Source organism: Giraffa tippelskirchi, chromosome 9, assembly GCF_054371585.1.
Source record: "Giraffa tippelskirchi isolate mGirTip1 chromosome 9, T2T-mGirTip1v1.2.pri, whole genome shotgun sequence".
NCBI classification, from domain to species: domain Eukaryota; kingdom Metazoa; phylum Chordata; class Mammalia; order Artiodactyla; family Giraffidae; genus Giraffa; species Giraffa tippelskirchi.
Window position 1 is genome coordinate 86,581,041 of NC_137283.1, and position 24,906 is coordinate 86,605,946.

The following is a 24,906-nucleotide window of genomic DNA, read 5'->3' on the forward strand; positions in this document are numbered from 1 at the left end:
CTTAATAAAATCATTGTGTGTAAGAGACACGATTTTTCAAAGATGATGTTAAAGTTAGGAGGAACAAAGTAAAAGGATTATAAATTTAGCAAGAAGCAATAAAGACACAGAAGATGTGAGGTGGAAATGAAAATCTGATGCAGCTTTAAGGGTTCTCACTGGTGAGCAAAAATATTGAAGGTGAGTTTGGGTGAAAGTTCCTAGATAAAGCCTAGGTCTAGACACCATGGGGCAAAGAGGAAAAGGACTCAAGACTAGAAAGAATCTTGAGAGAGTTTAATGAAGAGGCCAACCTTCAGTAAAACAGGGATATCTGTTGGATTTCCCATCTAGGACTTTGTTCACACCTCTTATACAGCAAACTTGTCTCAATATTGTCATGAGATTCTGTAAATTATCTTTGGTAATGATACCACATTAATAATTCTTCTTCAAATCCCACCCACAGTGAAAATGGGTATTACAATTCCTTTTTAAAAAATAAACCTTTTTAAAGAGAAGGTAATTTTAAACATGAAGAAAATAAAAGTTATATAAATAAAATGTTATCATAAATTTCTCATTCAAGGCATGCCCATTTCTCATCTTAGAGCTGATTGATTTGTGAATTTGTGGAACAAAGAAATCAAGAAAATGACGCCAAGTACCATGTCTTTTCTATTGTCACAGTGTCACATTTTTCTTTACAGATAAATACATCTCAAATGTAATTTTAAATTCTATTTTCTCATATATACACTCTGTGGTACACTGATTGCACTGCCTGCTGGCCCGGTTTTTTCTCTCTCATGGTGGGTGAAGTGTCAACTATAAGCACACTCACGTGACTTGCTTTGGTCAGTGGACTATGAGCAGACATAATACCAGTCACAAGCATGGAAAACTCTTGAGCATTTTCCCTGCTTGCCCTAGCAAGCATCTCCTTTCTTGCACCTGTGTTCTCATAGCTATGAGAACATATCTGGTCTATCCTTTTAGAGAATGAGACATGGGAAGAAGAGCTGCACCTTCCTGCATCCTATCTGAAGCATTCTCGATACTAGCCCCCAATCAATCCATGGCTTTCTGCAGATACATGAGTGAGTCCAGCCAAGATCAGCCCAACCTGCCAGTCAGTCTACAGATCTGTAATAAGCAGTGCATGTTGCTTCACACCACTAGCTTTGGTATGGTTTGTTACTTAGGATCATCATTCCAGTAGCTCATTGATTGACACACACACACACACACATTTATTTGGCCACCTCAACAGAACCATAATTTCATACTTCTTAGTTTCCACCATGGTAATCTATACTCTGAATATAGCTACCAGGTTTTCTACATGTTGATTAATAGATGAATTATAGAGAACTGTGTTAATCAAATGTTTTATCTAGTCAAATGTTCTAGCGGTGATTTTTTGTTTGTTTCAGGACTCTTTCTCACGTTCGAATATTACTGAGGACCCTAAAAAGCTACTGTTTATGTGTATTATATCTTTAGATACCTATTGTAGAAGAAATTAAGACTGAGAAATATTTCAAAAGCAAGCATCACAAGCACACATGCATTAGCCATTGGAGAGCTGATGTCATCACAAGTCATATGTGGCCTCTGGGAAGCCACTATCTGTTCTTGAGAGAATTAAAGTCAAAAAGGTAGACAAACTAATATTTGCAAAAGACTTAAAATGAATACCTGACAAATAGTGATATTTGATGTCAAATAAATAAGAATATTTCATAGTGATCCTGTGTTTGTTTTCTGAATATCACTACCGTATAGTCTTTAAAATTATCACATATGAGATGATTTACAATAATATGTCTGCCAAGGAAGATATTTAATTGTTTTAAGCAGGAAGTACCACAATATTCACATTTCTGCATAATGAAGTATTCTTTCCAACATCAATTTAATTAGGATGTTACTTTTCCACCGAAAAGCAAATCAGTTAAAAATCCCTACATGTCAGAGGCAAAACACAAAGGCAGCTAAGTGAAACACACACAGACACTGCTCAAAGCCACAGCCTGACACAAATAAAGAAATAGCTTTCAGTTATAATAACTGATTAGCAGCCTGCATTTTGCAGATTGTGTGGAGGGATACAGAGTTCCTATCAATATCCATTATTCCAGTCCCCCTTAATTATAAAACCCTGGTTTAACTCAGAGGCAATGTTCTCCTTTTTAATTGCCTGCTGCTTGAGATGAAGATGTGAGGGTTCTAGCCCCCAAAGCCATCTCAGACCACGCAGAAGCATAAAAGCCAGACACTGAGGATGAACAGCATTGACAAGGAGCTTGTATTTCTGATGAAAATGAGGATGCATCAGGTAACGGGGAATTGCCTGCCTCCAGACTTCTTTTTACATGAGGAAGACTCTTCTATCTTGTTTAAGCTATTATTTGGGGGTATTCTCTTAGTCACTGAGGTGCAGCCAATTTAAACTATATAATATATGTGATAATTGTGTGTGTGCTCAGTCACATCCGACTCTTTGTGACCCCTGGGACTGTAGCCCACCAGACTCCTCTGTCCATGGGATTTCCCAGGCAAGAATATTGGAGTGAGTTCCCATTTCCTCCTCCAGGGAATCATCTTCCCCACAGGGGTCAAACCCATGTCTCTTGCATTGGCAGGAGGATTCTTTACCACCGAGCCACCAAGGAAGCCTCATAATTGATAATAAATGTTTTTAAATTGAACTCTAAAAAATCATGGGGGTGGAAAGACATAATTCTAAAAGAAAAAGAAAACCAAAACATCTGACTAAAAGTCTTCAATAATTTCAATTTAGATGAATAGGAAATTAATAGCAAAACTTAACTATATATCATTTGGAGTGAAATGTTTATGTTTTATGTTACCATAGATTATATATATGTCTGTTCATAGCTTATTTTCAATTAGCCTAAATTAATATTTTGCCATTTCCACAAAGGTTGAGTGTTTATGGAGAAAACTTTTTGCGATGTTTACAGCAAGATTGGAGTCAAATAAAATAACCTGTTAATTAACTCTCAATACTGAGTATTGCTAGGTGTGTGCATATGTGTGTGTGTGTGTCTATATACCCCTCTATGTGTACATATGTGTTTGTTACATTTAACAGCTTTTATTCAAAGTTTTAAAACTTTCAAAAGCATAGACATATTGAATGAATACTTGGAGCAAAGTAATACTCAGTAAGAATCAAACTAAACATCCATCAACAGAGGAATGGATAAAGAAAATGTGGCACATATATACAATGGAATATTACTCAGCCATACAAAAGGAACAAAACTGAGTCATTTGTAGTGATGTGGATGGACCTAGTGTCTGTAATACATAGTGAAGTAAGTCAGAAAGAGAAAAACAAATATTGTATATTAACACATATATGTGGACTCTAGAAAATGATACAGATAATCTTATTTGCAAAATAGAAATAGAAACACAGATGTAAAGAACAAAAGTATGACTATCAAGGGGATCAAGGGAGGTTGGGATGAATTAGGAGATTGGATTGACATAAATACACTATTGATACTATGTATAAAATAGATAGGGCTTCCCAGGTGGCACTAATGCTAAAGAACTCACCTGCCAATGGAGGAGACATAAGAGATGTGTGTTGATCCCTGGTCAGGAAGATCCCCTGGAGGAGGGCATGGCAACCCACTCCAGTATTCTTGCTAGAGAATTCCATGTACAGAGGAGCCTGGAGGGCTATGGTCCATAGGGTTGCAAAGAGTCAGACACAACTGAAGCAACTTAGCACAGATGGATAAAATAGATAACTAATGAGAATATACTGTATATGTCAATGTATGGCAAAACAAATACAATATTCTAAAGTTAAAAAATAGACAAATAAACTAATTTAAAATTTAAAAAAGATAAATAAATAAAAAGAATACACTGTATAACTCAGTGAACTCTATTCAGTGCTCTGTGGTGACCTAAATGAGAAGAAAATGCAAAAACAGAGGGGATGTATGTATACATACAGCTGATTCACTTTTCTGTACAGCAGAAACTAACACAACATTGTAAAGCAACTATACTCCAATAAAATTTAAATAAAGAAAAATCAAAGCACTAGACTCAACTCTGAGAATGTTACTTTAGCAGGGTATTTTCTGTCCTGGTATGTTAGATCTTCAGTAACTAAATTATATTGATAAAAATGCCTCAAACACCCTTCCTACCATTAATCATAAATCCTCTCTCTGATCAACTCCTCAAAATTACAAAATTATACAATAGGGATGCAGGGGAACTAGACACTACTAGGATTGTGTGACTTTAAAAAAGTATCATTGTATTAAACATTTCCCCAACATTAAACATTCATGCAGGTTTCAGTTTTGTTCACCAATTTTATCTTAGATTACACAGCTATGATACTTAATTTTATGTCAATTCAACTGGACTAAGGGATGCCCAGATAGCTGGCAAAACATTATTTCTGGATGTGTCTGTGAGGGTGTTTCCAGAAGAGATTAGCATTTGAATCACTAGACTGAGTAAAGAAGATTCTCTACCAATGTGGCATGCATTCATCCAGTCTGTTGAGGGCCTGGATAGACCAAAAAGGCAAAGAAAGGAGGAATTTGCTCTTTTCTTTGGCTGGGGCATCCAGCTTCCCCTGCCCCTAGGCATTAGCTCCCCTGGTTCTTAGGCCTTTGGATTCAGATCAAATTATTTCACCAGCTTTCTTAGTTCTTCAGCTTGCAGATAGTGGACTACGAGACTTCTTGGCCTCCATGTTCATGTGAGCCAATTTCTATGATAAAGCTCCCCATATATATTAGACCTAGATATAAACTTCCAGTTGCTTCTATTTCTCTGAAGAACCTTGACTGATATAACAATGATAAACATATGTTTATTTATGCTGCTCTTCCACTTTGTTATTTCTAAAGTCACGTCATCAAAACTGTCAAAGTTTTTCATAGTGGAAAAAATGGCTGAAATAAAAAAATATACCTCCCAAATATTTTTATTTGTACTTTCTCAATGAATTATCTGCAAAATATATGGAGGTAGAGAAGAGTATTTGAGGAAAAAAGTACATATTGAGGAAAAAAACCTTGAACCTAATGGTTATAGAGACATGAAGTTACTATATATTTCTTTCTTCAATCTAATCTTAAATTTCTTCATCCTTAATTTATTATCTGAAAGATGCAAGCAATAACACAGATCACTCTGTCCTGCCCTAGATGAACAATACTAGATGAAAGTATACGGAGAATATTTGAACTCTGTTTGTAGATACTTGCATTGAACAAAAATCTTAACTGACTTTCTGAAAACAGACTGTACAGAAAGTGGCATAAAGAGAAACATTATATTGAGTATTACTTTAAGTAAATTAACTCCAGAAAGGAGTCATCCAAAACTGTTAAGCCATAGAACTTCAAAACTTCTAGGATTTAACATAATCCATGATTGTTCATCTGAAATGTTGGTTCATAAAGAGCTATGCTTTAACAGGACATGTGCAGAAAAAGATGCTCATATTATAATTCATGTTGTTACATCTAGTCAAAGCTATGGTTTTTCCAGTAGTCATGTATGGATGTGAGAGTTGGACTATAAAGAAAGCTGAGGGCTGAAGAACTGATGTTTTTAAACTGTGGTGTTGGAGAAGACTCTTGAGAGTCCCTTGGACTGCAAGGAGATCCAACCATTCCATCCTAAAGGAGGTCATTCCTGGGTGTTCTTTGGAAGGACTGACATTGAAGCTGAAACTCCAACACTTTGGCCACCTGATGGAAAGAGCTGACTCATCTGAAAAGACCCTGATGCTGGGAAAGATTGAGGGCAGGAGGAGAAGGAGACGACAGAGGATGAGATGGTTGGATGGCACCACCGACTCAATGTTTGGGTAAACTCCAGGAGTTGGTGATGGACAGGGAGGCCTGGTGTGCTGCAGTTCATGGGGTCGCAAAGAGTCGGACACAACTGAGCAACTGAAATGAACTGAACTGAGAAAACAGCAAGGCCATATCATGTTTACAAAGAAAGGCATAAAATGTTCTCCAGAAAATTGCATGATTTCAAGAGTTTGGAGGTCAGAGGATAGGGGTTGGCCCTACATCATGATGTTAATATTTCTAGTTATTGATGAAATCCTTGACATTTTTTATACAATCTCCCTAAACATCTAGGTTTACCTAGATATTAACATATAAGAAAGACAGTGAAGAAAATCATTATAAAAGTTGTCAAAATGCCAAGGGGCTAGAGCTAGTATCACAGTGATGATTAATAATGACATAACCATATGAAGTTACTATTATTTACCCCCTTTAAAGATGAACAAACTAGGGCTTACAGGCATTAGGTAACAGGGCCTTCAACATGCTTCAATTAATTTGAACCTAGGTTTCTGGGAATCTAAATATTTTTCTGTCTATTCTGCCACACACTGAGCATACTATCTTTGCCCTCAAGGAACAAGAGTAAACCCTAGGGGAAAGAAAATACCATGTACAAACAATGTGACAGGTGACATGAGTGAAAATCTAATAAGATATAGGCATGGATGGAGAGGGGTCGAATAACACACTCCTTAGGTGGAGGAGGTAACTCTAGAAAGACACAGTGAAAAGAGCATCTGAATAGACTCTTGAAGGACAAATTGTGAGAGACAGAAATGAGAGATATTCCAGGCCTGATAGTATGAATGAACAGAGGTAAAAAATTATAAATGACTTGTACATAGCACTCTCCTTATGCCAATCACTGTCCTAAGTGCTTTACATCTACCAGCTCATTCATTTAGTTTTCGGCATAAACCTAGGAGATACCTACTATAGTTATCCTCACTATAAACAAGAAACTGAGGCACAGAGAGGTTAAGTAACTTGCCTAAAGTCACATAGCTAGGAATAAGTAGAAGCAAGATATGAAACTTGGGTATCTGGCTTAAAAGCCTACACTTTTTTCCCCTCTCAGTAGTGAAGATATTTCCTAAGAATTGAAAGACAGCCAGGTATTGGTAAAGCGCAGAAGGAAATAAAGGGTGAAAACACTAAATAGGTAGATGGAGGCCTTGAATGTCCTTCTAAGGCTCTTCATTCTCATCCCATAAGCAGTGCGTCTCTGAAAGAGCAGGATCACATTAAGGATAGGGTTTGGAAAAATTTCTCAGTTGGTTCTGTGAAGAAAAACAGGCTAAAAACAAAGTAACAGAGGCAGAAGTCTCAGAAAAATTACTGGAAAGGTTCTTTGACAGTTCAGTGAAAAATGGAAGGCTTGAGCCAATCTCAGTTGGAAGAAAAAGTCTGTATAAAGCAAGAAGAATCATCATCAAGACTTCTCATTGAAGTTGTACCTCCGTTTGGGATCTGGAAAAGCACTCTATAGAAGTGCTTTATGTAATCTTGTCAGTATTTTCCACAGGATCTTACTTTCATAGCTATAGATTCAGCTCTGGATCTATGGTCATTTCTGAAATCCTTCAATGGCTTTCCAAAATGCTCTTTTATGGGTGGTTTTTTTCCACCACTAAAATCAGACAAGGACCTAGCTCTAATAACAGAATTGGTTTTTCTCATGAGGAAGTGCATGGGTATAATAAGATGACTTAACAACTGATTGTTCAAAAGACTGAATGAAATAATATGTGGAAACTGGTTAGGATAGCATCTGGCACCTAATGGGCTTTGCAGATAGCTCAGTGGTAAAGAATCCACCTGCCTGCCAATAAAGGAGATGCAGGTTCACTCTTTGGGTTGGGAAGATCTCACGGAGGAGGGAATGGCAACCCACTCCAGTTTTCTTATCTGGAGAATCCCATGGACAGAGGAGCCTGGAGAGCGACAATCCACAGGGTCACAAAGAGCTGGACATGACTGAACGACTGAGCATGCAGACACGCTGGCAAGTAATAGGCACTTAAAGTTTCCTGCCTGTCGTATTATCGCTATTATTATTAGAGCTTCACTGGGGCCCATTTCTTCAGCCCTAACTCTTCAATAAGGAGTCCTGTGTCTCTGACCTTTCGCTTCGCAGGAGGGTGTCACTCAAGGGGCTTAGAGTCATGGTGACACACTGTAGCTCTCCCTCCTCTTGAAGTGCTTCCGGTGTCGGTCTTGCTCTTTCTTCCAGAAGGTCACTCACCTATGAGATCAGAGTATGTTAGGTGCTCAGTAAGGGCAAACCCTCTCCCAAACGAAGGAGCGAGGGCGTGTCCCTTCCACTCACATACCAGGTAAACAGAAAAAATGGGGAAAGAAACAGAAGTGGAACCGGAAAAAAAAAAAGATTATTTTAAAAAGAGACTAACGATTATAACCTATACACTGCATGTTTTATTTACATATATATATATATATATGTAGCTGTACTAATCTACATAAGAAAATAATGCTAACTGAGGCAGGTTCTTTGTGGAAGAAAATCTGAAAAATCATAGAAAATCTAGATATTGGTTTCTGCCTCTGGTTCCTGGCACAGAGCTCCTAAAACCCCTTGCAGTTTCCTAAGTGATAAGAGCATTAGAAGCATTTTTTGGTCAAATATTTGGTCTTGGACCTCAGTCTCTGACACAGAGTTTCTAAATCCCTTAGAATTTCATGGGAGATAGGAGTGTCTTTGTGGGCTCCTGGATGGCTTCAGGATGGGGCTGGTCACAAGAGCAAGCCATGATTAGGAGCCAGCTCCTGGTGGCTCAGTGGTAAAGAATCTGCCTGTAATGTGGGAGACTTGGGTTCAATCCCTGGGTCTAGAACACCCTCTGGAGAATGGAAAGGCAACCCACTCCAGTATTCTTGCCTGGAGAATTCCATGGACAGAGGTGCCTGGTGGTGCTACAATCCATGGAGTCACAAAAAATCGGACATGACTGAATGTCTAACACTTTCACTTTTCAGGTAGGGAGAAGGGCTGGAGAGTCACGATTTCATGATAATAAGCAATCATGTCCCTACATGATGAAGCCTCCATAAAAATCTGTAAAGGGTTTGGAGAGCTCCTGGGTTGGTGAACACACCCACAGGCCCGGAGAGTGGTGCACCCCAGCTCCACAGGGACAGAAGCTCCTGTGCCTGGCAACCTTCCAGATCTTGCCTTACATACCTCTTCATCTGGCTGTTTATCTTTATCTTTTACTATATCCTTTACAATAAACCAGTAAACTTAGGTGTTTTCCTGAGTTCCATGAGTCATCCTAGAAAATTATGGCACCCAGGAGGGGGAATCCTGATTTATAGCTTATTGGTCAGAAGCACAGGTGACAACCTGAACTTGTCATTGGCATCTGAATCACTGAAGTGAGGGACAGTCTTGCAGGACTGAGTCCCCAACCTGTCAGTCTGTGCTAACTCTGGTTAGTGCTAGAATTGAAATGAATTGTCAGACACCCACATGGTGTTGAAAAATAACTTGGTTTGACACATCTGGTCACAGAAATGTTCTGTGTGAGTAGTAGAGGAGAAACACAGCAATATTTTTCCTTTTAAATGAGAGCTTGTCTGAAAAAGGAAATATGGCTATATATGTATTGGTATAGGATTTGTCACCAAAAAATGGAAATATTCTTACTAAGCCCTTTTGAAAATCAGATGCAATGAATTACCTTCAGAGTCTATGCCTAAACCCTTAGTGGGGTTTGTAGAAAAGTGTAGTAAGTACAATATTGTAAAAAGGATTAAAAAACACATCATTTCAATAAAGATGTTATAGTTTACCCAATATTCTATAGACAAAAACAACAAATAAGAATAACTTGTATAAAACAATGTTTTTCCAGAATGCTTTCACACAATGAAAAAAATATTCAAGAATTATATTCTACCTAAGAATCTAGTCATATTTGGTTATCAAGGAGAGTAACCTACCCAAATTTAATAGTATTGGAAAATGCCTAGGCTCAAATATCAAGTTGATTAATAATTAAGGAAAAAATCTAAATTTGAAGGAAAAAAACTGGAGTGGTATAATTTTTAAGAAGGCCAGTATAATTGCTTCTTGCATTATGCATTAAGTCTCTTACAGCCAGCTTATATTTGGATTACATTTCTCCAATTATAATTTTCTCCATAACTGACCGAGGTGTTTATCTGAGTCTTTCTTAAATTTTGTTACAATTCATTAGTGACTGCATAATATCTAATTAAGATAATTGTTTAAAATCTTAATATAATCTAACTCATAAGAATAAGTTTAACACTACAGGCCATAAATAACGTTACAGGCACTAAGGGAAGATGACAAAAAGGATCAGGTTAACACTGTGCTGTGCTGTGTGCTTAATCTCTCAGTCGTGCCCGACCCTTTGCAACCCCATGGACTGTAGCCACCAGGCTCCTCTGTCCATGGGCTTCTCCAGGCCAGAATACTGGAGTGGGTCATCATGCCCTCCTTCAGGGGATCTGCCCAACCCAGGGATTGAACCCAGGTCTCCCGCACTGCAGTCAGACTCTTTACCATCTGAGCCACCAGGGACACTTGAGCTATTCAATTATATATCCAAATATTTTAGATAATGCTCCTTAGCTTTGCAGGGCCATGGGCAGGGCCCTGAAAAAAAGCTCATCCCAATTAGACCATAAAACTTGACATTCCCTACATAAATTCAAATGATATATATCTATATATATATATACAAACATCTTGAAGGTTGAACCATTTGTCACAGAGCTTCTGTTTCACAGTTCAAACCTTTTCTCTAAAATTTAAAAGTATTAAATAGATTTTAAAATATCTAATAAAATTGCATAGATATTAACATAAACAAATGCAAAAGCTCTAATGACAAGCAAAATTTATAACCACCAAACTTTAATACCAAAAAAGCCAATAAATCAACTAGCTCTTACTAAGATCTTACCCTGCCTATAATGCTAGGTGGAATGATATCTTAATACATAATAACTACATTCATTCACAATTTAATAGTGATGGTTGATGGTATTTAATTTATTTATTTTAATTGAAGGCTAATTACTTTATAATATTGTAGTGGTTTGTGCCATACATTGACATGATGATATAATTTTGAATTTAATATTAACATTTACCTAAAAATGTAAAGTATCTGCAGTCATATGGTTTAAGAAATTGGCAGAGAAGGAGGAAACAATGAAAGTTCAGGAGGAAAATTGGCAAAATGTAGAATTCAAAAAACCTCAGATATGCAGATGATACCACTCTATCGACAGAAAGTAGAGAGGAACTAAAGAGCCTCTTGATGAGGGTGAAAGAGGAGAGGCTTAAATCTCAACATTCAAAAAACTAAGGTCACAGCATCTGGTCCCATCACTTCATAGCAAATAGATATGGAAAAAGTGGAAGCAGTGATGGATTTTATTTTCTTGGGCTCCAAGATCACTCCAGATGGTGACTGCAGCCATGAAATTAAAAGACACTTGCTCCTTGGATGGAAAGCTAAGACAAACACGGACAACATATTAAAAGGTAAAATATAGCTTTGCAGACAAAAGGCCACATAGTCAAAGCTGTCGTTCTTCCAATAGTCATATACAGATGTGAGAGTTGAACCATAAAGAAGGCTGAGCACCAAAGAATTGATGCCTTTAAATTGTGCTGCTGTAGAAGATTCTTGAGTCTGTTGGACTGCAAGGAGATTAAACTAGTCAATCCTAAAGGAAATCAACCCTGAATATTCATTGGAAGGATTAATTCTGAAGTTGAAGTGCCAATACTTTGGCCCACCTGATGTGAAGAGCCAACTCATTAGAAAAGACCCTGCTGCTAGGAAAGATAGAAGGCAGGAGAAGAGGGCCGCAGAGCATGAGATGGTTAGATAGCATTGCTAACTCAATGGACATGAATCTAAGCAAACTCTGGGAGACAGCGAAGAACAGGGAAGACTGGCATGCTGCAGTTCACAGGGTCTCACAGAGTCGAACACAACTGAGCAACTGAACAACAACAAGGATTCAGACAGCATCTCCAGAAAGACAGATCTTTTTATTTCTGTAGCAGAGTGCTTGTCAAGAAGCATTTGTTTAATAAATGTTTGTGGAACTAAATTCAGTTGCTCATCATATGAAAAGACATTTCTCTGAAGCAAAGTACACCACGCACAACTGGAAGAATGAGGGAAGAAGAATCATGTGCAAAGAATTCTAACTCAGAGACAGGTGGCAGTGTGGAGAGGTAAGGTTGAAGATGTCAACTTTTGATCATCTCTTCCTCCTTTAATGTTCTTGGCTGCCCACACCTAAGTTTTCTGATGTTTCTTTCTTGAGTGTTTAGTCTACTGAGTCAGTCCTGTGCCAGTCCCGAATAAGATAAGAAGTACATCAACAATCCTAGCCCTTCTGCCTAGTGGAACTTAAAGTTAAATCATCCTCATAGAAAGTCAACGTGTCACTCAGTGACACTTGTGTCCAGCTCTTTGCGATCCCATAGACTGTAGCCCGCCAGACTCCTCTGTCCATGGGGATTCTCCAGGCAAGAATACTGGAGTGGGTTGCCATGCCCTTAAACAGACCCAAAACTCAGTGACTTTTCATTGGAAGCTAAGAATATGCTACTGCTGCTTTGTCTCTACCAGATTCTAGACCTGCCCTCTAGATGGAACCCAGCATCTGGTCTGTCCTTTACTTCCTTTGGGAGCATCTCTTGCCTCTTCTTACTTCTGATCAGCTACACCTCCACTCTGTCTTCTGTAGACTAGAACCTGATATGTTCACAAACTACTAGTGTGAACCAGTGAGTTCTCCTGTCTCACCCCATGTTCTCTAGTGCTGGACATCCTTTGTGCATGACTGGCTCCTCTACCCGCAGAGCAACCCCTTAGTGAAGGCTCTGTCTCCCATCTTCTGCCGTGCCTGCTGTGTGAATCTGGATTCATGTCTCAACTCCCTTCAATCCTGGACTTCTGTGATGTGTGACTACAAGAAAATGTTTTTGTTTTGTCCCTAGGCAGTGAGGCTTGGCAGGAATGCTAAGTTGGAATTAGGTTTCAGTGAGTCTTGAATGCCACATGAAAGGAACTGGGAAACATCTGATAATCAAAGGAGAGTCTTTGCAAAATTTGGAGTGGAGACATGGCACAGAGAACTGGGATTTTAGCATGATGAATCTGGAAATTAATTATAGGTTAAAAAAATACCACCTGCAATTGGTACACACAGCCTGGTTGAGCAAGATGAATTCACTTTTCTTCCTGTGACATATGCCATGGTGATGATGGACATCTTTTTCTGGACATAATTAAAAGTTCTAAAATATCTAAAAGTAGCTTGACAAATTGCTAAATTGTTATGGAGAAATTTCAATTAAAATACTATTGTTTTGGTTAAAATAAAGAAAAAGCTATATATGGAGAAAATAATCACTAATGAAAATGTGATTGCTTTCAAAGTATTTGAGAATAAAACTCATCTGGAACATTTTCTGAAACAAAATAGAATATTTTTCGAAGGATAGGTCAGTTAGGCATCATAATGAGGAAGCTTAACATGTTAAGTAATATAATTCTATAGCGAGGCTTTAGAATAGATGCATTGTATTCTACCTTCACTGTCATAAGGTACTGTACACTTAAAAGTTGGTTGAGAGTATTTCGTACATAGTCACATACATGAGTTGGATTTTATGTATGTGCTTTTTATCACAATAATATAAAAATAAAATTGTCTCATACTTTGGGATGAAGTGTATTAATGTTTTCTTCTGTGAATAATAAAAACATAACCTGTATCAGAGAATATTTTTTCTAATCAAATTATGTAACACTGTTTTCTCCTGAAATGGCTTTACTTTGATTTTCAAACTAAGAAATATTTTCAGTATATACAACAGTATTTTTTAACACTATGATCAAAAATCTAAAACATTAAATTATCAATTTTCTGCTTAAATAAATCATATGCCATATACTTTTAGATTATTTTAACTGAATATTTGTCCTGTTAAAACAAGACAATATTAAACACAGTCATAGAAACTTTCAATACTTCAAAAAGCAATGAGCTAGAGGCAGAAAAACCTAATATGTCTGACTCCTAAACAGCAGACCTTGCCAACTGGTTTGTTATTACAATTCTCCAATTAAAATTGATCCATGTTAGCTATGTTGTTAATTATTAGTAGAAGTGAAAAATGCCTTCATCTTTTCCCTAGATTTATTTAGTCTAGGATTTGAGTACATAAATCCTTTTTTCAGTCTCACCCAAGTAAGTTACAACGGACTCCACATAATTATATACCTGAGAAAATTCAGTATAATTTATGTGAAGGTTAGAGCTAGGGAATTCATGCTAAATAAAAAAGGATTTTTCTCAAAACCCCATGTCCTTATTATTTTGGAGTGTTAAATAAGTTTAAAGCCAGGACTATTTGACTGATCCTCTTTTCCTAAATGGAAGACCATGGGACCACCTGTGTTACTTTGCTATACACCTAAAACTAAATCAACTATACTTCAACAAAATGTTGTTTGTTTTGGGAAAAAAAAAATTACTTCCATGGGAGATGAGATCTGATCTTTGAGTTTATCATTCCCTATCTTGACAAATAGAAGATTACATTGTTTTTTTTAACCTCACTGAAATCTCTATTGATATGTTCTTCTTTGGTTTTGTATAGAATGCCTAGGATATGGTAGATTCTAAATAGTTAGTCATGAATTAACAAAACAGAACTAACATTTTTGTGTAACTTCAGGTATTCATTTTGTCAAATATAGACGTACCTTGGATTTTGTGGTTAGATAGATTAGGATTTCATTCCAGGCTCAACAACTTACCAGTCGTGTGTTCTTGGGCTAATTACTTTCATTCCCTTTCCTGTCAAATGAAGGTAATATATTGAGGTTACTGAAGACTGCATTAGATAAAATAAGCATTGAACATGGTGCCCAGTAGATGTGTGAATGAATGAATCCCCCTCAAAACTCTAAAAGGGTAGCATAGGGAGGCCAGAAAACTAAGGTTCAAAAAGTTGAACAAGTTGCACAGAAAATAAGTAGTGGAGTTGGGACCCACACCCAGCTGTGAGGGCCTGCAATCTGAAGAAAGTTTCCACTGTTGCAAGACATGTTAGTGACACTTTCCATTCCAGTATTTCCTTAACGGATGTGTGCTGATGAACTCCAGTTCATTTGTCAGATTCTGCCTCACCGGAAATCTCTTTAGGTTGGAGTTAGTATCATTTATTAACATTTCACACCCTGCCCAACATGTTTATAATTGGATGGTCTGATAAATGATCCTGTACGAGCCAGCATACTAACATCTTTGACCTTCCTCTGACATTTTTTATGCAGAATTCCTTTTAAGTGCCTCACATACTGTTTGATGTGCCCTCTTTTAAAGCAGATATGCATTGATCTCAACATCTTCATTGTCTAAGCTACCACCTGACTATAAATTAGCACTTCTGGAATCTATTATTTCATTATTTTATTGATGTCACTCTTAAAACAGGTACCACATTTGTATCTAATTGTTTGTTTCTTTTTATTGCCCATCTTTTAGCTTGACTGTGAGCTCTCATAGATGGGAACAACTTTCTCGTCTTTTTATATGTAGCAGCTAGCATGGTGCCTAGCACATATTTGATGCTCATTAAGTACCTAAATCAACACTACTATCACAGGTTATAATAGTTATGCTTTTATTATCCTTTATTAAGAACCCAGAGAGTGATAATTATCTATACTTTTATGATCCTGTCAGTTTTATAATCTCTCTCCTAGAAATTTTGTTTTCCCCATCTCATTATAGAAATATTCAGAATTCTCAAGCAGCTATTGCAGAAATTGTTTGGAGTTTAAGCCACATTTCCTTTAACAGGTAAAGGAATACACACAAATTCCCTATATTTCTGTAAAGTGTCAATATTCATAAAACATGATGGTTAATCAAGAATGCCTCTTTTGGAACTCTTAGTCTTGATGTGATGAGGTAAGAGTGGGTTGGGGCAAGCAGGGTATATGTAGTCAAGAAGAGAGGCACTGATTTCTAGTTATATAATGAGTAATTTCTGGAGATGTAACATACAGCATGGTAACTCTAATTAACAATACTGCATTGCATGGCACCCCACTCCAGTACTCTTGCCTGGAAAATCCCATGGACGGAGGAGCCTGGTGGGCTCCAGTCCATGGGGTTGCTAAGGGTCGGACACGACTGAGCGACTTCACTTTCACTTTTCCCTTTCATGCACTGGAGAAGGAAATGGCAACCCACTCCAGTATTCTTGCCTGGAGAATCCTAGAGCTGGTGAGCGGAGCCTGGTGAGCTGCCATCTATGGGGTCACACAGAGTCGGACACGACTGAAGTGACTTAGCAGTAGCAGCATTGCATATTTGAAAGTTGCTGAGATTCAATCTTCAAAGTTCTCATCACAAGAAAAAAATTGTAACTATGTGAAGTGAAGGATATTAAGCTGATTGTGGTAATTATTTCACAATATATACATATATTAATATCACCATGTTGTACACCTTAAACTAATCCAATTTTATAGTATGTCAATTATATCTCAATTAAAAATGGTAAAAAAGAATGAAAATGAAGAGGAGAGAGACAAAGGACTCCCAGCAGTTTTGGGGAACCATGGTGATGGGCTGTGGATGGAACACTTGTCAGCTTTTCTTGTCTTTTCTGATGTTCCTTGGGCAATTCTGACCCCACAGTAAAGTCTATATTTTTTGATCCTTCCCCTAACTATACAAAGAATAATTTCCTTAATTGAAAGAAGGTGTGTTATATTACATAGTTTTTAAAGGATAAAAGAAGAAATTTTAAGAGTAAATAAAAACATTTTAGCAAAAATAAAAAGGGTAGAGCCTAGAAATAAGTAATTTATATAAGAGACGTTCTATAATAAAATTTAGCATTATTATACTTAACAAATATTACCCAGGAAAATTGTTCCTCTGAGTCCTATAAAGGAAAATAAACTAAATTAGCTATAAACTATAAAGGCTAAGAATATATAAAAATATACTAATTAAATAAAACAGAATAAAGTTAATGATACATATTTCTTCTGGTAATTGAGAATTAATAACAAAAGATAGGAAATTTCCTATTGTGTCATATAGTCGCTAAGTCATGTCCAACTCTTTTGTGACCCCAGGGACTGTAGCCCACCAGGCTCCTCTGTCCATGAGATTTCTCAAGCAAGAATACTGGAGTGGGTTGCCATTTCCTTCTTCAGGGGATCTTCCTGAGCCAGCGATTAAACCCACATCTCTTATGTCTCCTGCACCGGCAGGCGGATTCTTTACCACTGAGCCACCTGGGAAGCCCTGAGATTTCCTTTATGAATGTCAAAAACATCCAGCTGTTGTAGGACTTGAATTACCTAAATGTCTCCCCAAACCCCTCAAATGATACAGATTTAAAAATTACTTTGAATCTTCGGGATTGCAGCCTCCAAAAAAAATAGGGAACCCTCTGTCTTGACCACCAGCATGCCTGGCATTGGCTCTTATGTGACTTCACTGAACCAGAGACAACATTCCATTCCCCACCATATGTATTTCAATCCTTTAGTAGAAATTCAGTTTAGTTAGATTACTTTGATAAAACATGATATTAATGAAAACAGTGGGTATGAGGTGAGGTTTTGTTGCTTGTTTTAGACAATCTCTTGAGTGTGAGTGCTTTATACATCAGGTTCTGAGCCCTTTTACAGGATTGTCTGCCCCAACCTCCCCAGCCCAGGGAAGCGCTCAGTCTAATTTTCTCTGTCCCCTTCATCCTTTCAGTCTCCCCGATCCTTGCCTCTGGAAGATAGAAGGTCATCATGTATAAGGATGCATCAAAACTATGCTGCGAGAGAGATCAGTATTAGTAAAAGAATAGTTGGTTCTTGTTACAGATGTCCTACTGTGATGAAATGTAAAGATCTGGGGTAATTTAGAAATAAACGAGCTTTGGCTACATGAGGACAGAATTTAGGTAGAGAGAGGCAAAGAAAGGGGAAATAAAGGTGAGAGAGAAATAGGAGGGCTTCCAGTACCCACAGGAAGTGACATTGGCTCTAAGAAATGACCCTGAGGGGACACGTACAAATTGTTTGTACTGTTCTGGACTCTACATATATTTCTAAGTAGCTGCGCTCAAGATCAGGTCTCTCTGGGGGATGAATTGAGGCAATAACTTTTTCCAGCTATTGCCAATATATATATAATCTAAACAATTTCACCCACGTAACTCTATGGGTCAGGGTGTTACTTGCACAAAACAGCTAATAAAAGGGAACAAGTCAAGATTTGCACTTAGTGTCTGTATGAATTCCAAGTTTGCAATATTTTCTCTCTTTATCTTGCTGAACATTTTATTTAGGAGGTGGAGAAAGGCAGAAGCAGAGAAAAGAAAGGCCAAAAGGAAGAGGTAAAACAAGTAAGAACTAATTTGAGCTTTTCCCAAAAGAGCAGATCTCAGTAGAGTTCAGTTACAGTAGTCTGAGAAGAGAGAAGAGAAATTGATCAGTGGAAAGTGGAAGAGCAGAGTGAAAACCCTGTTGTCTAAGAGGAGGGAGATGGCACAAAATTAAAAATACCTTAGTGGCAACTTTTCTTTTGAATTTCCCATGAAGTTGGAGTGTCCCTTAGTGTCCCTTCCAATTCTATTGGCTAAATCCATAGAGTTTATCCCATATAACTACACTAATTCTACCCAGTCCACTCCAGCTCCTCTCAGATCACTTTCTTGACCCTGCCTAAGGGAAGGTTTTCAGAGAGATAGTTAACTTCCTCCTCCCAACAGTACTGGTGATTTTATACAGATGTGATTGGTTGAGATTACACCCTTCAGGGTAGTAATGAACTCAGCAATTAAGCTGGTTTATGCTAATATAAATACTGTTCCATGCAAAGCATTGCTCCCCAAAGCAATTATTACTATAAACTTTCTGAGTGTCTGTTCCAAAAACCAAGCTTCATCAGTCCTCTTTCAATTGTGTTTATTACTATCTTCCAACATAAGAGTCTTTACAGAGTCTTTCAGTCAATAAACAATAAAAAAAGCCTGATGATTATTGATGAACATGACAAGGAGATGTGTACCTAATCCAAAAAGAAGCAAAAAGCTACTTCCCCTGAAAGAGGATCTTGGAGGTTTTCTTGGCCTTCTAGAAAAAAAAAGCTTTTTAATTTAGAAGAGAAGGGATTCAGTATTAGTTAACATTCTTTCAGACACCCCATCTTTCACTGGAACAAAATCTAGACTGTCTGGTATAAGTTATTCATTATATTATTTTTATTCAATAAATAAAAAATATTTATTAAATATCTGCAGAATGTCATCCTATTGAGAGACTGGGCAAACAAAATAACTAAGCTAAAGAAATGTAGTAATAAGTAGTAGCCAAGAGCTCAAAATCACTATTAAAATAAAGCTATAGTCAACTTTATAATATATTATGGTTCATGCACAGCAAGTTATAAAAGTGAAACTGAAAGCCGCTCAGTAGTATCCAACTCTTTGCAACCCCATGGACTATACAGTCCATGGAATTCTCTAGGCCAGAATACTGGAGTGGGTAGCCTTTCCCTCCCCCAGGGGATCTTCCTAACCCAGGAATCAAACCCAGGTCTCCCACATTGCAGGCAGATTCTTTACCAGCTGAGCCACAAGGGAGGCCCAAGAATACTAGAGTGGGTAGCCTATCCCTTCTTGAGCGGATCTTCCCAACCCAGGAATTGAACCGGGGTCTTCTGCATTGCAGGCGGACTCTTTACCAACAGCAAGTTATAAGATAGGCTCATTTTCTCATGCTGCTGCTGCTGCTGCTGCTAAGTCGCTTCAGTCATGCCCAATTCTGTGCAACCCCATAGACGGCAGCCCACTAGGCTCCCCCATCCCTGGGATTCTCCAGGCAAGAATACTGGAGTGGGTTGCCATTGCCTTCTCTATTTCTCATGGATGGTAGTCAATTAATCATCCATTGATTGCATATTCTCACCAAGTATCAATGCTTTATTACTAATTGACCAGTCCCTGCCAGTTAGAGAAATAGATACATAGATAGACAGATACAAAGATAGACAGTTATAGGTGACACCATTTTGATCTAATGAACCCACTTAACATGAGCAAAAATGCTTTGAGTGAATCCATATGTTTAAGATGAGCACATTCGTAGAAAAAAAGAAAGAAAAAATAAGAAAAATATGTGTATCAGCCTTGCATTCTCCAAAGGTAAAGATACTAAAGTAAAAACAAAACACGATTTTTGATTACCTGAAGGAATGAATTCAATCTTTTCCATAGTATCTCCTCATAGTTACTGGAATCTACTTGGGTACATTTTGCACAGCATCTAATATATCTTTGTTCTTGCTTAAATATAAAACTAACAATAATGGCTTTTGTAACAAGAATCATAACCTTGAATAATTAAGGAAATCATCAGAGTTTTGGTTAGATAACATCATCATAAACCAAACAGATATTTCTTCCTTTAAATCACCAAGTGCCAGTGGATCTTACAAAGTAAAGTATTATCCTTTTGCTTCTAGTCGACAATATTAAATACTTCCATGCTGCTGCTGCTGCTAAGTCGCTTCAGTAGTGTCCGACTCTGTGCAACCCCATAGACAGCAGCCCACCAGGCTCCCCTATCCCTGGGATTCTCCAGGCAAGAACCTGGAGTGGGTTGCCATTTCCTTCTCCAATGCATGAAAGTGAAAAGTGAAAGGGACGTGGCTCAGTTGTGTCTGACTCCTAGCGACCCCATGGACTGCAGCCTACCAGGCTCCTCTGTCCATGGGATTTTCCAGGCAAGAATACTGGAGTGGGTTGCCACTGCCTTTTCCGAAATACTTCCATAGGAATGGCCTAAATAAAATCTAGCCTTGGGGCCCATTAGTTCACTGTTGGGAACTGAAATTGTGTGAGTATATGAGATCCCAAGAAGGTTGCACAGAACAAGAAAAGGCAAGTGTGAGGCAAATTAAATCCAAATGATATTTGAGTACATGGCACAATTTTCAACTGATCTAATAGCTCAGGTGACATAAGCACAATTGTTTCTACTGCATTCATTCCTTTGGGATGAGTAACTCACTAAAATTTAAATTCCACAAAACATCTTCCACCGTAAAATGCAGGATTTAAAGCAATGAGTGAAAAAAGAGAAATATTTATAAAGGAAGTTTCTACAATGCACCTCGGGCACACTGGATTAAAGCAAAATACACCCATTCTCCACTCTTTTTTTCTCTTTACATACAAACTCAGTGATTCTGCTATGAATTCTCTCCTTTTCCTGAGCCAGATGCTTTCTGCTTTTCATCCACTATTTATCAGTCCTCAAACAACTAACTCCAAGGACTAAAAGAGATACATGGGTGGGGGAAGGTGGCGAGGCTAATCCAGGAAAGAAAGGTTTAACCTTGTGTTACTTTCACAAAGAAATACTAAGGCTTCCTTACACATAAGGCAAGTGTCTCTTCTATTTGTTGTATTTGGGGAGAAACAGAGAGTGACTCTAAAATTCCTGGATTTTTTTCTCTCCTTTCCCCCTTTTTTTGTAAGGAGACCCATCTGCCCACTCTCAGGTTTGCGCATTAACAAAGGAAAAAGCACAATCCCAAACGCCCAAGAAAACAAAGTTCTACTCTTGTCGTTTCCTGTATCACATAATTTTTCTTTAACTTAGGGCTCCATGACTAAGATCTGCCTCATGAAGTCTGTCCTGTGTAACTGTAACAGTGTATAAGAATATGGGAGTGACTAGGAAAGAGGGCAGTCATTGCTATCTAGGGGACAAATAGAGAATGCAGGACTGGACTGACTGGTCGCTACAAGCCCTCTCCAGCTCTGCACTGCTGGTATTTAGAGCACAATGTAAAATTGTACCAAGCACTGGGCACAGAGCTTCTGATTCTAACTAGAGTAAGACAAGTCTTCATGTAAGAAGTCTCTTAGCCCAGCTGCCTTGACTGATTCACAAACCGCTTATGATCCTTTTTGATTTATTCTCTAGGATCCAACAAGAAACGGTTCATAAGGTAAGAAATTTTGGAGCATGCTAATAGCTCCAAAAACAAATCAGGTAATAAGTCTGTCATTTCCTATGAATTTTCATAACAATGAGTTAACATATTAACAGTTACTATGGCATTGGGTCCCAACCCTTCATGGCAAATAGATGGGGAAAAAATGGAAACGGTGACAGATTTTATTTTCTTGGACTCCAAAATCACTGTGGATGGTGACTGCAGCCATAAAATTAAAAAACACTTGCTCCTTGGATGAAAAGCTATGACAAACCTAGACAGCGTATTAAAAAGCAGAGACATCACTTTGCTGACAAAGGACCATAAGTCAAAGCTATGGTATTTCCAGTAGTTATGTATGGGTGTGAGAGTTGGACCATAAGGAAGGCTGAACACCAAAAAATTAATGCTTTTGAATCATGGTGCTGGAGAAGACTCTTGAGAGTACCTTAGACAGCAAGGAGATCAAACCAGTAAATCCTAAAGGAAATCAATATTGAATAGTCATTGGAAGGACTGATGCTGAAGCTGAAACTCTGATACTTTGGCCACCTGATGCAAAGAGCTGACTCATTAGAAAAGATCCTGATGCTAAGAAATATTGAAGGCAAGAGGAGAAGGGTGTGACAGAGGATAAGATGGTTGGATGGCATCATTGACTCAATGGATGTGAGTATGAACAAACTCCAGGAGATGGTGAAAGACAGGGAAGCCAGGCGTGCTGCAGTCCACAGGACCGCAAAGAGTCGGCCACGACTGAGAGACTGAACAGCAATTCTGTGGCATGCACCACAGTGAATTTCAAATGTTCACTCAGAAGTATAAGAATATTTGTGAGTGTTTGATAAAAGTGGAGATTTCTAGGCCCACCCCTGGGAATCTGACTAGGTAGAAATGCCAGGAAGCCGCCAAAAGCCTCAAGATCATTCTACGCAGCACGGTTACAGAAACCTCGACAACTATGATTTAAAAGTGGCGTGAAGGGGTTTTGTAAGCAGAAGGGTGCTTCCAATCTGAGGCAGAGGCCACATAAAAGATTAATAGTAACTGTATTAAGAGAGTTAATTGTTTAAATCTTGGCTCCTTTGACCTGCAGGCTTGGGAAGAGATTCAGTTTTCTGAAGCAGCCCTGGGGAAATCACAGGCTTCTCTGTTGAACTTGGCCTGAAACCCCTTTAGTCGGAGGAGCTGAGCTGAGCGGGGAGACAGGCAGCCCAAAAGCATAGATAGTTTTCACTGTGTGGGTCAGTGACCACAGCTGCTGCAGCACTTTCAGAGACAGGAAAAGCAAGTGGGGAAGCAATTGCCTAGGCAGCATGGTTGGTCAGCTCACCTTGCGTTATTGACTAGGGCCGCCAGGTTAAAAAGGGCGGCAGGCCTGGCAGCTTTTTGCAGAAGCAGGGCAACAGCAATCCAGCCACAGCCCAAGGTGAGTGATGCCCATGGCCAATGCAGAGCAAGCAAAAACCAACTGCCTGTAGTTGAGTCAAAACTAATCAAAACTAATATCGGATCATAAATGGGAACCAACTTTGTGGTCTGTGAGTGAGGACAGACTGGTTTGTTCCCAGAATTCTTCTTGCTCAGTCCCGGGGGGAACAGGGAGGAGGTGGACAATCTATTTAAATCATATTATTTACGGCATTCTGTGCCTCATTAATACCACTGTGCAGTGAGCTCGCCCCTGTCATCACTAATGCTATTCAGGCTCATAGACAGGTTTGTTAAGGGCATTTAAAAAATAAAACTAGTAACTGCAGACTTAAAAAAATATTCACAACTTAAAAGTTGAGAGTTATAATTTTATTCAGTGGGAATTTTTAGGGCTTAAGACACAGAGGCAGCATCTCAAGTAACCCTGAGGGAACTGCTACAAGGAGGAGTCAGGTTATAAAGAACTTTTGCAACAAAGGGCAAGTAGTCTGACATCAAAAAACTATTGTTACTTAAAGAAAAGCAGATACTCCAAGTCAAGGAATTCAGCTCTTTTCTATGTATGGGGAGATACAAGAGTCTGGGCTCAGTGAAATCATTCCTTTGATATGCACCTCAGCTGTCTGGGGCCAGTATCCTGTGTTTTCACAACCTGAGTTTCCTCTGGGCTCACCATAGGGAGTGGCTGTATCTGATGGTTTCTAGATGACAGGTATTCTTTCCTTCTTGAGTTTCCTCAGGGCTCACCAGCTCACCATTAGCCATTCTCGGTGGCTGTAATTGTTGATGACTGTGACATTCTATGTTTACTAATATGGCAGGAAATATTCCATTTCTCATAACCACTGTTGTGAAGCTACCAGTGTGAAGAATAAATAAATAAAACCAAGTGGAAAACACCAAAAGAGTTCACAAACCATTTACCTAGAAGCAACCTTGTTTGTCCAGTCACATGCTTCATGAGCATTAAAATCCCTCTTTCTTGAATTTCTTCAGTGAAATGCATGTCAGTGGCCAGCCTCTCCCCCAGGGACCTGTCGTGGCTCAACACTTCCTTCAACCAGACTCACAGCAAACCCAGACCACTGTCCACCTAACTGAGGTGGGAACTCTGCCATACCTCGGGTATGACCAGTAAAGTGCTGACTTCCGATGCAAGCTGGAAAGCATTCTGATGGTTTGACAGATGGAGGAGAGCTCTTCTCACTTCTGAGGGGTGCCTAAGCTCCCCAGCGTGCCACCAGCTGTGGCCGGGCTGCAGGCCTCGCCCCATAGACTGTAATTTAACAGACAGTCAAGAAAACCAGCAAGTTGTCAACTGGGCTTCATAGGTTTTGAAGCACTGAAGTTGTTCTAGTCCCCAGAAGTGCAGTGTTCTACATGCATCCCTTCAGTCCAGCCCTCCCACAGGACAGAGCACAAACAGGAAAAGGGGGACAACTATTTAGATATATTTCCCTTTAAGATGAGCTTCAGTGGAGTCCCACGTAATTAGCAAACAGCTGCTGAGGATGTACTGTGTTTCAGATGCCAGAGTGGCACTGGGTTTACA

General features: G+C 38.6%; 1 protein-coding gene across 2 annotated transcripts in view; it reads right to left on the reverse strand.

Moving 5' to 3' along the window:
• Positions 1-24,906, reverse strand: part of LOC145521624 (uncharacterized) — a 198,207-nt gene that overhangs the window by 34,124 nt on the left and 139,177 nt on the right. Inside the window, exons 3-4 of one of the 2 annotated variants that reach the window (XR_014065543.1) lie at positions 14,708-14,747; positions 7,985-8,106 (exon numbers count right to left, since the gene is read on the reverse strand). Coding sequence is in view for 1 of the 2 variants with exons in the window: in XM_081530390.1 (XP_081386516.1) it covers positions 3,574-3,679 (106 nt within the window). In the remaining variant the exon portion in view is untranslated. Of the gene's footprint in view, positions 1-3,573; positions 3,700-7,984; positions 8,107-14,707; positions 14,748-24,906 lie in introns of those variants that run through there. The other variant, XM_081530390.1, reaches the window with a different exon arrangement.